Source organism: Hyperoodon ampullatus, assembly GCF_949752795.1.
Source record: "Hyperoodon ampullatus genome assembly, chromosome: 5".
Lineage (NCBI taxonomy): Eukaryota > Metazoa > Chordata > Mammalia > Artiodactyla > Ziphiidae > Hyperoodon > Hyperoodon ampullatus.
This window is the reverse complement of record NC_136918.1, coordinates 145,248,245-145,262,838: the sequence shown is the minus strand read 5'-3', so window position 1 is coordinate 145,262,838 and position 14,594 is coordinate 145,248,245. Positions and strand designations below refer to the sequence as shown.

General features: G+C 45.4%; 1 protein-coding gene across 2 annotated transcripts in view; it reads right to left on the bottom strand.

Annotated features, from left to right (window-relative positions):
- Positions 1-14,594, bottom strand: part of ADARB1 (adenosine deaminase RNA specific B1) — a gene marked incomplete at both ends in the record, with an annotated part of 62,033 nt that overhangs the window by 35,227 nt on the left and 12,212 nt on the right. The window contains one exon of one of the 2 annotated variants that reach the window (XM_079704553.1): positions 2,609-2,679. In XM_079704553.1, coding sequence (XP_079560679.1) covers positions 2,609-2,679 — 71 coding nt within the window. Of the gene's footprint in view, positions 1-2,608; positions 2,684-14,594 lie in introns of both variants that reach the window. The other variant, XM_079704554.1, reaches the window with a different exon arrangement.

The following is a 14,594-nucleotide window of genomic DNA, read 5'->3' as shown; positions in this document are numbered from 1 at the left end:
TCTAAAAGTTCATGGCAAAATAAATATGATTTTAATTGCAAAAAGGGGAATAAAAAAGCATTCACCCTCCCCTTTAAGTTTACCAAATAAAGCTTTTTTAAAAAGAGAAAAAGAAGTAACTCCTTGTTTTCCTGGTTAGTTTGCACACGCTGTTGGCCGCAGGAAGCTCAGGGGTAACTATCACAGGGCTTTACAATACTGTTGACATGAATGTACTTGAAAACCTACCACTAGTTTTTGAGAATCCACATAAGTCTTTTAAGCAATGGAAATATTTTTCACAATTGTAAGCCAGTTTACAAGTACCCCAATACGGTGGCCCTCGGTCCGTTTCTACTACATAACATGAAAGTAGATTCTGACTATGCTAAGGAAACTGAGAAAAACAGTGAAAACGCTCATTGGCCCTACCCATGGGAGGGTCTTAACGTGGCAGCAAGTCTGGGTCACCGGCTGCCGGTCCCCACAGTTCAAGCTCTCAGATTCCCAGGGCTGTCACCACTCAGCTGAGATGTGAGAACAGCCCTGGTTTAAACACAGGCCATGGGAAGACTGCCACCACACGGTGGCAGAGATTGGGAGATGGCCAAGCTTTCCCTACAGACTTCATGCCTCCTACGTACTCCTGACACACACCACTTCTCCCAGTTGACAAAGCTGACGGAATGGACACTAAATTTTCATTTATAACATCCTCCAGCAAAAGCTCAATAGGTTACTCCTTTCGGTGCTCAAGGGAAACAAAAGGTTAGAAAGGGTGGGGCAGGACAGAATTGAGATTAACAAACGAGCAAGAACAGCACACGCTACATGACTGCTTACGTTCTGACGTTACCGCTGAACGGAATTATCACCACAGAAGTCAGATCATGATAAATATATGCTGACATGCATTTAATCAAATGTTTATCATCTCTGGAACAAACAAATGCTTTCTTTTAAAAAATAAAAATAATCCGTATTGATTATAGAAAAATACACTTTCTATAAGATAGTTCACATAGATTCTAAGTTCTTATTTGCTTCAGAAGCATGGAAATACTGCTCATGTTCTACTTTACTAAAAATGTTACTATGTAAAGGAAAATAAAACACTAAAATTGGAGAAAGACCTCCCACTGTCATAACTCTTCTTAAATAGATGCTTTCTCTTTCCATATCATGCTACTTTATTTCATAAATGTGAATATTAACCATGATGAAAATTTTTCATCGCTTTCAAAATGACAGAAAATACAGGACTGGCATTTCAAAGTTTCAGCACTGGAACCAACGTTTATCTTTCCAGAAAATGTATTCAGAAGGATTCTTTATCTAGGTAAGAGACTACCGGATCAGTCTGGGGATAGTCATATCCCTACACACACTGTGACATTTCCTCCCATACCTGATGACCAGTGCTATGGGTGACAGCAGGAGTGGGGAGTGGGCTGACCCCCGAGAACACAGGCTGGGTTCCAAAGACCCCGAGAGCAGCTATGCTGGGGGCAGCACCAGGGGCAGCCAGAGGCCTCGGGAGGACGTGCTGCCACATGGACTGAAACCACGCCTGGTCATGTCTTCTCACACTTGCATCCCAGGAATGGCCTCCAGCCTGAGGGCACACGACTGCGGGGTCACCCAGCAGAGACCCAGCAACTCCACAGCACCCACTACACTCGTGGAGCAGAACCCCTGGCTTCTGCGCGCAGACCAGCCAACTCCGAGGCCTCGGCTGTGGGTTCTGGGTGAGGCCGAGGCAAAGTGGTGGCCTGTATCCTCATCCTCGGGGACCGTGCGTCACTCACGCCTGCGGGTTCCTCCTGGGACCTCTCAACATGGACAAGTAACAATGCACATTACACACATACCAGAACACTGATGTCTCTGTCGTGATTTCCCTACTGAAAGCTCCCAACCTCTGTGGGAGCGTTTAACCTTATGCAAATGCTCTGCTATCCGGGATTAAAGACAAAACAGAACAGAGAAGTATAGTCACTGAACCCTTCATCTGTGAACATCTAGGAACAATGTCGAGAGGGGGAAAGCTGAGGCTCTCTGCCCCTCCGTCCCCTCCATCCCAGAGGGCAGCGTGGAAAGGGGTTTCAGGCCACGCCGGCCCGAAGGCCCACCGAAGTCTTTGGAAACAAGATCAACAGGCTCATGCGAGTCCCCTTCCTTCAAAACGCACGGACGAGCCACCGTATTTGAAGGGAGGATTTCAGGCACTGTCACCCCAAAGGACCAATCTCAAAGGTTATCTCAGATTTACACACATGGAAATCGGACCGTGATTATGAGAACCACGCAGTGACAGAGCACGAAGCCATGCGGCTTTATGACACGTGCACCTGGAGGCAAGCCTCCCCCTTCCAGGCATGTGCATCAGGACCCCAGGACGACAGCAAGGAATGAAAATCCAGACAAACGGCTGTAAGGAAATGCCCACAGTAGACACCGATACCTACTGTAGAGATTACATAAAAATTAAACACATGCCACCGTTAACAGTCTGTATCAAAGGAAAAAAATCACCCTCCCCAAGTTGGTCCCATTCAATAAATTTACAAAACTAAGATTTTAATAGAAAATTAGTCACTTGATACTACGTGATAGGCCTAGATCTTACTCATGTTTTCTTCATCTTCTACATCCATGGCAAAATACTTTTGAGGGTTTCTTGACTGGCGGAGACTGTTTCTGTCTGAAAGACAGCAAGAAAACGACACTGAGTGTACCAGTCATATGAGGTGAGTCTCCTCTGTGGAAAAAATCGCAGAACAAGGACGGTTAGGTCTGCCCTCCGGACAGAACATTCTCCCACCTCTTCAGCATGGTACAGGACCCCCAGCGTCCCCCCAAGGATCCCGGCCAGGACTCTGCTGTTGGGGGGGCAGCTACCATGGCACGGAAGATTTCGGGCCACGCTGCGGAGGATGGCCTGGATTCCAGGGGTCAGGACCATGGAGAGCTCCACCAAGGGAAGGGTGACCCATTTAAATCTCAGAAAGACACCTCTCGTCAAGACAAACCCCAAACAGAACTCCAGCCCATCTGCCACTTGATCTCTGTTCTGGGGAGACTTTGGTTTGGGTTATGAAATAAAGCTGTGGAGCAAGAACACGCCACAGCGCTCACCCTACCACTCCCCTTCACCTCGACTGAGTAGCATCCCGTGGACGAAACTAAAAAGCACATCATTGTTCAAATCTGATCTAATTTCTTAGCCACGTATAACTTATTATTCTGTTCTCAGGAGAAACCACAAGAAATCCTCAAAGAACAATTATTCCAATTATATAATTATTAACAAATTTAAGAGTTTCCTCTTCCTAAATACCTTAGCTATACTTTGCAGGACTGTACTAACATATAATCTGTAATAAAGAATCCCATCAAATTGCTATTGAGGAAAAAATTCTGCAAATTTTGTAGTCACATTTTTTTATAGAAATTAAATTTATATTATAAATCAGTTAAGAGGCAAATTTATTGCTTTTAAGAAAACAGTGGCTAAAATGTGCTAAATCATGCTTATACCTTATATATCTCTCTCATATAACATATATGTAAAATAGTTTCTGTGACAATCATTTGTTAATGACATCAACCCTCACTGTATATCTGGTAAACATACAGTTAAATGAGTTAAAAGTTAAATGAGTTTTTATTTAGACTCGTTTATTTAAGAAAGTGTTCCAGATAGTTTTTAAAGCATTAACATTATATTCATGAATTACTTCAACATAAATTTCTGAAAGTTTATTATATGAAAAGCACAGTACTGGATATTATAAGAACCTAAAATGAATCAGACTGACTCTGCAATTGAGAAATTTAAATAAAAATATTGTCTGGATAGCTGATTGTATTAAGGAATAACTTTCAGTCATTTTAGGTGTGGAAATAGTGCTTATCTTTTAGTGATATACACTGAAATATTTACAGACGAAATGATACCTGGGATTTATTATTATAAAATGATCCCACGTGGTGGGAAAAAGTGGATACGGATGAAACTGAGGGGCCATGGCTGGTGATGCTGGTGCTGCCTGATGGGCACTCGGGCTCACCACACAGTTCTGTATCGGTGTGTGTTTTAATGTTTCCACTATGGACTAGTTTCAATGAAAGTAATTTGCTTGAGGCCTGGAATGGGCACAAGTGCCAGACCGGCCCACGCCCTCAGTGAGATGCAGGTGCTCCAAGGGTCCTCTCGGCCACGGTCAGGGCGTGTGATGGTTAAGCTGATCCTGGAGGAGAGGGGCGTGGGACACACCGTGAAGACTAGGAACAGGTAGCATGCGGGAAGCACAGAGGCTGTGTGAGAAAGGCACTTAGAAAGCACTTCTGAGAAACTCAGTTATCAGTTATCGGTTCTGGAAGCAACCACACAAGCTGCCCAGAGCACTCGGTTCTTACTGGCTGGATTCAAAGCAGGCAAAGGGGCTTGTGTGGTGGGAAGACGGAAGGCATGTTCCCCGCTTAGCCCAACTGAAAACCCTGGACGGCACAGACACAGCAAGCACGAGGAGGCTCGGGAGGGCGGAGGGGAGACGGCAGAGCAGCAGGGGACCCGGGGACGGTGTGGCGGTGAGACCCTTGCGTCTTCTTTTTGCATCATTATCCCAGACTTGGAGCTGAATAAGCCGGCAACCTGGAAACACCAATGGGCAGACCAAAACACCCAACGAAAACTGTCTCTCTGGCCAAGGGACCAGGAGAGGACCTCCCAGCAGGACAGGAACCTGACAGACCGAACTGCCCTATTCAGCCAGACCCCAGCCTACCACCCAGCAAGGACGTGGGGTGGGGGAGCCTCGCGCCTCATTCCCTCTGGGCTGTGACGACCCCCTCCCCCTACCCTCCCCCCCGGCGATGCAGAGTCAGGGAGAACAGGCGGGGAGCCTGGACTTCCACCCCACCTGGCCGTACCCAGGCGCCTGCCCCCTCCCCACTGCGGGTGTCACAGGAGGCCACCACCCAGCAGTGCCAGTGGAGGCCAGGGAACCTGGACGTGCACCCCCGTCCGGCAGCAATGAGGCGGCGTCTCCCTCCCCAACAGAGGGCTGTGAGAGAAAGCCAGCTGAAGCAGAGGTCCAAGTAAGACTCAGGTTCTTGTAACGTAATATGTCCAGGTTTCAATCAAAAATCACTCATCACGGGCTCCCCTGGTGGCGCAGTGGTTGAGAGTCCGCCTGCCGATGCAGGGGACACGGGTTCGTGCCCCGGTCCGGGAAGATCCCACATGCCGCGGAGCGGCTGGGCCCGTGAGCCATGGCCGCTGAGCCTGCGCGTCTGGAGCCTGTGCTCCGCAACGGGAGAGGCCACAACAGTGAGGGGCCTGCGTATCACAAAAAAAAAAAAAAAAAAATCACTCATCACACTGAGAGCCAGGAAGATCTCAAACCGAATGGAAAAAGACAATTGATGCCAACCCAGAGACATCAGCATTATCTGAGAAAATTTTAAAGCAGCCATCATAAAAAAGAAGTGGGAGGAATCAGTAACTGATCTCAACACTGCCCATACAGTCTGAGTCATCAAGACAGACAGGCAGACCACACAGAACAAAACAGAGGACCCAGAGACAGGCCCCCACAAAACACCCGCTCATTGTTGACAAAGGTGCACAAGCAACGCAATGAAGGAAGGACAGCCCTGTCAACAGACAGTGCTGGGCAGCTGGGCACCTAGAGCTCACACCCCCCACACACATTCACCTGTAATGGACCATAGGCTTTATTAAATGTAAAGCATGAAACTACAAGGCGTTTACAAAAATCATAGGAGAACATCCGTGGGATCTAGGACTTGGCAAAGAGTGTGCAGATTAGCCACTAAAAGCACAATCCATAAAAGGAAAAAATGATGAACTGGAACCCATCAAAATTAAAAAACTTTTGCTCTGCTAAAGACCCTGTTAAGAAGATGAGAAGACAAGCTATGGACTGTGAGCAAATATTTGAAAACCACACATCAACAAACAAAATATACAAGAAACTCTCAACAATAAAACACACACTCCCATTAGGAAGAGACATTTCACCAAAGAACGCACACAGAGGGATGTTCACACATGAAATGATGTTCATACTCATTAGCCACTAGGGAAATGGGACTTAAAACCACGTGAGATTCCACCACACACCTACGAGAATGGCTAAAATAATGACAACCCAAGGGCCAGCGAGGATGGGGAGAAACTGGATCACTCACATGCTGCTGGTGGGGATGTAAAATGGTACAGCCACTCTGGGAACCAGTCTGGTGGTTTCTTAAAACTCAACATGGGCATTTATTCCAGAGAAATGAAGACTTACGTTCACATAAAAAACGTATACAGGAACGTTTATAGCAACTTTATTCATAACAGCCCCAAACCAGAGACAACCCAGGGCCCTTCAGCAGGTGACTGGTTGAACACACTGTGGACCATCCACACCATGGAGCACCACGTGACAATGAAAAGCAACAAACTATTGACACACGCAATAACCTGGATGAATCTCCAGAGAATTAGGCTGAGTGAAAAAGCCAATCCCAAAGGTTACATATATTACAGCCCATTTATACGAAGGTGATCCTTGAGCAACACGGGTTTGAACTGCATGGGTCACTGAGACACAGATTTTTTTTCACTAAGCACGACCTACCCCACTGCATGGCCTGAGGTTGGCTGAGTCCAAGGATGAGGAAACAGAGGCCCGACTATCAGTTACACAGGTTTCCGACTGCACCTCACGTCAGCACCCCAACCCACGCGCTGTTCAAGGGTCAACTGTACAACATTCTTGAAACGAGAAAACTAGAAATGGAGAGCAGAGTAGTGGTTGCGGGCGGGAGGGTGTGGGTGTGGCTATAAAAGCACAACGGCGCAGCGACGGATGCTCCGGATCTTGCTGTACTGGGGTCGGCACCCCGGCTGTGACAGTGCACTGTGTAAAGGGAACACCGTTCTCCCCGTATTGTTTCTTACAGCTACACGTGAATGTACGTTCTCTCAAAAAAAAAAGGTCAATTTAAAAGCAGGCAGAAGGCACACAAAATAGTGGCCGGTGCGCTGAGAGGCTGGCTTCCCTGGAGGTCTGGGACGAGGAGGCCATGCCTGCCGTGACAGTGACGGGGAGTCTGGGCACAGGAGAACGCTACACCGCCAGAGCTCACCTGGTTTGTAGGACATGCCTCGTTTTCCTGCTCTTTCATATTCAAGTTCTAAAAAAGGACAGGGAAAATGTCTCACAGTAGAAAATAATCAGGCTGTGCACAGGGTGGGTGGGTACATGTACATTAAAAGTGGAAGCCAGAAATCTCTTGCAGAGCAGAAGCCAGTATTTTCAGCTTCTACAAATGCCAACTCTCGTACCGAAGGTTATAAAACAAAGCAAAATAGCAAACGCAAGCACTTTAGAGCATTTTACATAACCATTTTTCTTTCATTCTGAAAAGTACCTCATATGGCCTGGACTACAAACACATAAGAATTAAACCCCCATCCAAAATCCCATATGGAACAAAATTCCAGGAATGGCCAGGTAAAGAAAAGCTTTACTTGACAGCCGTATGCGAATGCCTTCTTCGTTTTTCAGGGTCCCGTAAGCATTAAGAAGTAAGCAGAACTGGGGGTGCAGGGAGGCATGAAAAGACCATTAAACTTGGCATCGAAAGACCTGGGACTTAAGTTTAACTTGATTCCAGTTATAATTTCAACTTTTCTTTTTTTAAATAGAACTAGAAAAGCTGATCTTATGTGGAAAAATAATCAGGTTTGAATAGTCAAGAAAACTCTGAACTAAGGAGCAGTTAGGTGGGGCTGGTCCTCCCAGACTGGAAAGGATGGGGCGCCAGCATCCAAAGCACGCCCGCGGCTCATGGACTGTGGAGCAAGGAGACGGACTCGGGACAGAGCAGCTTCCCACACCACTGACCAATGCGCTTTCTAACACGTGGGCCTGGAAAGGGGTAAAGCCCGGAGGAAGAGGAGGCTGAACCCGCCAGTGCCACTCGGTCAGTGTCGGTTTTGGTTCCCCATGGGTTCGCGTCTGACTTCCAATAACATGATCCGATTGACCATGCTTTATTTTCTAAATGGGTGGTGGGTAAATGGTCATCTGTTGTGTGATTCCTTATACACTGTAGATGTTCATGATGTAAGCCAAGGTGTAGATATATATGTAAGATACAACATTCCTATCTGCTTCTGACAGCACCCTTATCCTCATTGTGGAAACGTCAACCTGCACACATTCCTCCCCTTCCCTTGGTGAAAAAAAGGTTTTCTGGAATAAAATACAGAGAACATAACTTACTAATATTCAGGATGCATCAGAACATGAATCCTCTATTGTGCTGGTGAAAAATGCTATCTTTAGGAATTCACTAAAAAATTATAGATTAAAAAATGTTTAAGACAAGCAGTAACTTGACAAAAATTACTAGCAATTATTACTGGGTTTTATCCATGTTACTCTCCGAACAGGATGGTTTTAAGAAAAGTTTTACATATTCTTTTTTTTTTTTTTTTTTTTTTTTTTTTTTTTTTTTTCTGTACGTGGGCCTCTCACTGCTGTGGCCTCTCCCGTTGCGGAGCACAGGCTCCGGACACACACAGGCTCCGCGGCCATGGCTCGCGGGCCCAGCCGCTCCGCGGCATGTGGGATCTTCCGGGATCGGGGCACGAACCCGTGTCCCCTGCATCGGCAGGCGGACTCTCAACCACTGCGCCACCAGGGAAGCCCACATATTCTTAATGACTGTTAAGGGTTTCAGTTTTAATAGCCATACACTACAAATTTTTAAAGAGCCAAGTGTTAAAATGAAGATTCTTCATGTAAATTCTCTACTATAAATCAAGCAACTTGCTAAAGGCTCGACTAATTTCGCAGCTATAGCAAAAAACTGAATGATGGTTTTATTATTTATTTAACAAATGTAACTGAAGTATAAAATTCTTACATAATTTGAAGAAAAATAATCTGAAATTCAATAACTTAATCATGCATGTTTAGAGAATGCATTCATGATTTGTGTTTTGCTTCCAATATTTTGCTTTCTAAACAAACTAATATCATTAAAATATTCAAAACATTCAATTTATAATATTTTACAAAGAAATAGTTTCCTTCCTAGGAAACCATCCAAATAATAGATATTCAGTTATCCTTTAGAGATTTTGTACACATTGAACTAAATACAGCAGACTGTGCATAGCAAATAAGGTTCAAGCATTACTTTTAAAACACATGGTTTTTTCTAGTGAAGTGCAACATGGAATAATTAAAATAACCATATCAATCGACAAAAAAACTCTTGGAACTAATAAGCAATTATAGAAAGGTTGCAGAATACAAGGTTAATATACAAAAGTCAATTGCTTTCCTACATGCAAGCAATGAACTGGAATTTGACATAAAAAACACAACACCATTTACATTAGTACCCCCCCAAATGAAATACTTAGGTATAAATTTAACAAAATATGTACAAGATCTATATGAGGAAAAGTGTAAAACTCTGATGAACGAAATCAAAGAACTAAATAAATGGAGAGAAAATCCATATACATGGATAGAAAGACTCAATAACGCTGATTTTGGCTCTTCCCAACTCAATCTACAGATTCAATGCAATCCCAATCAAAATCCCAGCAAGGTATTTTGTGGAAATCAACTAATTGATTCCAATGTTTATATGAAGAGGCAAAGACCCAGAGTAGCCAACACAATATTGAAGGAGAAGAACAAATTTGGAGGACTGACAGTATCTGACTTCAAGACTCACTATAAAGCTATGGTAATCAGGACAGTGTGGTATTGGTGAAAGAAGCACACCCACATAAATACTGTCAACTGTCCCTTGACAAAGGAGCTAAGGCAATATAATAGGGCAAAGAGAGTCTCTTCAACAAATGGTACTGGAACAACTGGTCATCCACATGCAAAAAAATGAATCTAGACACAGATCTTACAAACTACACAAAAATTAACTCAAAATGGATCACAGACCTAAATGTAAAATGTAAAACTCCTAGAAGATAACATAGGAGAAAACCTAGATGACCTTGGGTTTGGCAATGACTTTTTAGATACAACATCATAGGCATGATCCACGAAAAACAGAATCGCTAAGCTGGACTTTATTAAAATTAAAAACTTCTGTTCTGTGAAAAACAATGTCAAGAGAACAAGAAGACAAGCCACAGACAGGGAGAAAATTTTTGCCAAAGAAATAGCTGATAAAGGACTGTTATCCAAAATATACAAAGAACCCTTAAAACTCTACAATGAGAGGACAACAACCTGATTAAAAAATCGGCCAAAGACCTGAACAGACACCACACCAAAGAAGATACACACATGGCAAATAAGATGCTTCACATCAGCTGTCATCAGGGAAATGAAAAGTAAAACACCAATCGGATGCCCCTACACACCTATCAGAATGGTGAAAGTCTAGAACACAGACAACAGCAAACGCTGGCAAGACTGCAGAGCAACAGGAACCCTCATTCACTGCTGGTGGGAATGCAGAATGGTGTGGCTGCTTTGGAAGACAGCCTGGCGGCTTCTTACAAAACTAAACAGACTCTTACCATAGGATCCAGCAATCGCTTTCCTTGGTATTTACCTAAAGGAGCTGAAAACTTATGTCCACACAAAAACCTGCATGTGGATATTTATAGCAGCTTTATCCACAGTTGACAAAACCTGGAAGCAACCACGTTGTCCTTCAGTAGGTGAACAAATAAACTGTGGCCCGTCCAAACAATGGAATAGTATTCAGAGCTAAAGAGAAATGAGCTATCAAGTCAAGAAAAGATATGCAGGAAACTTGAATGCATATTCCTAAGTGAAAGAAGCCAATCTGAAAAGGCTACAGACTGTATGATTCCAACCATATGACATTCTGGAAAAGGCACAACTATGGAGACAGTAAAAAGATCAGTGGCTGCCATGGGGTGGGAAGAGGGGAGGGATGCATAGGTGGGGCGCAGACGTTGTGTAGAGCAGTGGAACTACTCTGTAGGACACTATTGTGAAGATTAATAAACAGAAACTCCATTATTTTTATAACCACACTCTGTCCTTCGAGATGAATGAAGAGGAACAACACATTTGAAATACGGTCCATGCTTGCTCTGTTCATCACGGCCTAATTAAAATCTGTTTATCTGAAAATTATACTTTATTTTGTGGAATGAAAGGGGAAAAAGAGAACACTGTGAGCTGTATTTTCAATATGAACACTAATAATTACACTAAGAATAGGCACTGTTAAGATTTGATCCAATTCCCATGTATTTCAAGTACATTCCACAAATCTAACTCCACACATTTGCTTTAGAATCTCAACTGTCAAACCAGGGTGACTCTGCCCATCCCTGGAACACATCCCCCGCTGAAGGAGCTCCTTCCCAGGGAGCATGGCCTCCACTTGTACTGGGAAGCCCATCTGTACAAGTGCAATGAAATGTACCCACACATCTGTCACAGGAGATTCTGGGAGCCCCGGGCCTTCCATCCATAACTGCTGTCCACCAGGGGTCAGCAACTTCCCTCACTTGTGCCCCTCTCCTGGCAGACACAGTATCTCCTACTCTTGCCAAAGATTGGTTAAGATCCCTTCCTTCCTGATATACACAGCACAGCAGCAAGGCACCACAGAAATCCCCCTCCTCACCCACCAAATGGTACTTCAGGTGGCCCATTCCAGAGCGAACTCCAGGCCTGAAAGCTGAAGCTATCCCTCTGTCACTGCCATCCCGTCACCCACACCTGTCCCATGGGTGTCCAAATCCCTGGTGCTGGCACACAGAAGGCTCTAATGGCTACTTGTTGCATAAATGGATGGACGGATGGATGGATGGGTGGGTGGACTGGATGAATGGGTGGGTGGGTGGGTGGGTGGATGAGTGGGTGGATTGGATGAATGAGTGAATGGGTGGGTGAATGAATGGATGAATAGATGGGTGGATGAATGGATGGGTGGGTGGATGAACCGATGAATGGGTGGGTGGGTGAACGGCTAGGGGGATGGATGGGTGGATGGGTGGGTGGATGAACAGATGGATGGGTGGGTGGGTGAATGGTTAGGTGGGTGGGTAGACGGGTGGGTGGGTGGGTGGACAAATGCCCTCCCGCCCTAAGCCTCCAGCTCCCACAGCACTCTGCCCCTCACGAACAGGCAGTCTCTCAGCGAGGTGGAAGCAGGGAAGAAGCCTGGCATGACAGCTGCCTGCTCCCTCAGGTACTGTCTGCATCTCCTCGATGGCACAGAGTGTCCATGCCCCGTCCTCCAGCCCTATCAGAGGTGGCTCACCTCTACAGGTCTGGGCCTCCATTTCTGTAAAAGGTCCCCACCCCCCATTCACTTCTCCATCCTGGAAACGTGGGGGAGCCCAGCTGGACTGCAGCACAAGCACAGTGGCCATCACAGGGTGTACAGAATGACTGAGCACAGACAAGGGTGCTGTCACACTCAGGACAAAGTACTCACTGAGAAAGCCCTTAATCGCAAAATACAGGAGGGCATTCATAAAGTGGGGGGCGGGGGGGTGAAGGAGCCTTCTGGGTTCTCCATCCCACCCCTCCCACTGTCCCGCGACTCCGCAGCAGTGCCGTGAGTGGAGAGAAGGCGACAGCGTCTGCACTGGTTGGGCCCGGGGAGGGCTGGTCTAACAGTCCCCGGGAGTGTGACCTGGGCTCCAGACCCACCTTGGGCCTCAGGGGGCGGCACCTACCAAGACAGCAGTGTCTGCTGTATGGGGTCCTGGTCAGTGTTTACATTGCACATTGCTCTCTTCTAACCGTGATTTCCTGACAACTAAGCAAAGCCATGTGCCTCTCATCCAGAGTAAACAGCCAGTACCCTGCCTTGTGGAAGGGAGTGACCCTTCGAACTAAATTCAAAAAGGCACATGTTATACCAGTCTTTACACAGGATTTGGAGCACTTTAAAATTATACAATACTAAAAGACTACATTTCACATCTTGTAAAACTGTCCCAATTTGGTATAAATGGGATGGCCAGTCCTAATAATACTCATAATTTTTAAAGGCATTCTTATTAGTTTCAAATATAGGGCATGTTATAAATAGGAACAGGTATCAACACATACCTAATGTTGTTCAGCAGTGTTCACAATGAATCTACACACACAGGAATGTCCAGTGAGCACGACTCACTTACTTGACACATGGGGCTGCATTGCTACATCTCGTAACACCCAATTTCTCAAGATGTTGGTCTTAAACCGCAACGTACTTGGGAATGGTTTTCCTACTGAAGAATAAGATTCTAGAGTGTGTGAAGACATTTAGAATTTGTATACAGTGGGACTCATACAAACCAAGTGAATTACAATAAGTTCCAAAAGAATGATGACAGAATTGTTCTTACGCCTCTCCAAGTTTTCCCGAATTTATGCTTAGTGATGAGGAGCCATGGAGAAAAAATAGCGGCGAGTCTAAATTTAGGGGATTTGCATGAAAATTTCTTGCAGTTTTGGCTTCTGCCTTTGTCTTAATCTCCTACTGCTCGTCTTAATGCCATCTTGCTCCTTCATGCCTGACTGAGGAGGGCAAACACACCGACGCTGTAACCAGGTGCAGGTCGGGAGCAGCAGGGACACGCCGAGGAGGCTACGCCCACGTGCCCTGGGGACAGTGCCTCTGTCCTGGACACACACGGTGGGCATGGTGCCCGCGGGGGTCACACATCACAGGGCCCCGCCGCTCCTAGACACAGAGCTCCATTAGGACAAGCGTCTGCGTTACAGTGAGCAAGATGCTCTTACCCCAGATTGCTGACTCCAAAATGAATTTCTTCCTCTTCTTGGGAAGCCGCACTAAAGAACTGTGGCTCATTTTATTTCCTGGAGAGATGACTGTCTCCTGCCGCAGAAGACCCCAAAGATGCGGTGCTGGAGAAAGAGCCCGTTCCAGCCCTATCAGCTGCTGGGTAACGAGGTGGCACCCGGAAGACAACTGGCTACTGCCTCAGCAGGAGCATCTCTGCACCTCAGACATTTTCTGTTGGTTAACGCACAGTACGTGGAGACAGCAAACTCTCAACACCCCTTAAAGCAACAATTCACCCCAAAGCCAGCAGTCTGTGACTTTTATAGTCACAGGCAACTTTTAAATCTGGTGTTAAGAAAAAAATATTGATCTTAACACATCAAGTTGAATTAAAGACTGAAATTATCTGGAGTGTTGAATGGAAGGAATTTGCTCTCCGTATTTTTAAAAGGAAAAAACACTGTAACGGCGGCAGCCACAGGCTTACCACGGCATGAAGAGTAGTTTTGACGTTAGAAACGTCAGTCAGTAAGGAAGAGTGGCAGCAAAGGAGAAACTACACAGCATCTGTCTCTAGAGGGAAAATCTCCTGGGACTCAAAGCTACGCACTTCAAAGATTTCATAAATGTCTTCCTAAAAAATACTTTAAACCTTGAAGCTAATGTGATTTCTAGACATGTTTAGAGACATGTTTTTAAATCTACCTTTGTGAGTCCCTAGCTAAAACTCTACGAAATGCCAACAGAAGAAAAGAGACGCACTCTAGAGGGAAAGCAGAAGTAACCGGCATCCACAAGATACACTCACAGGCAGG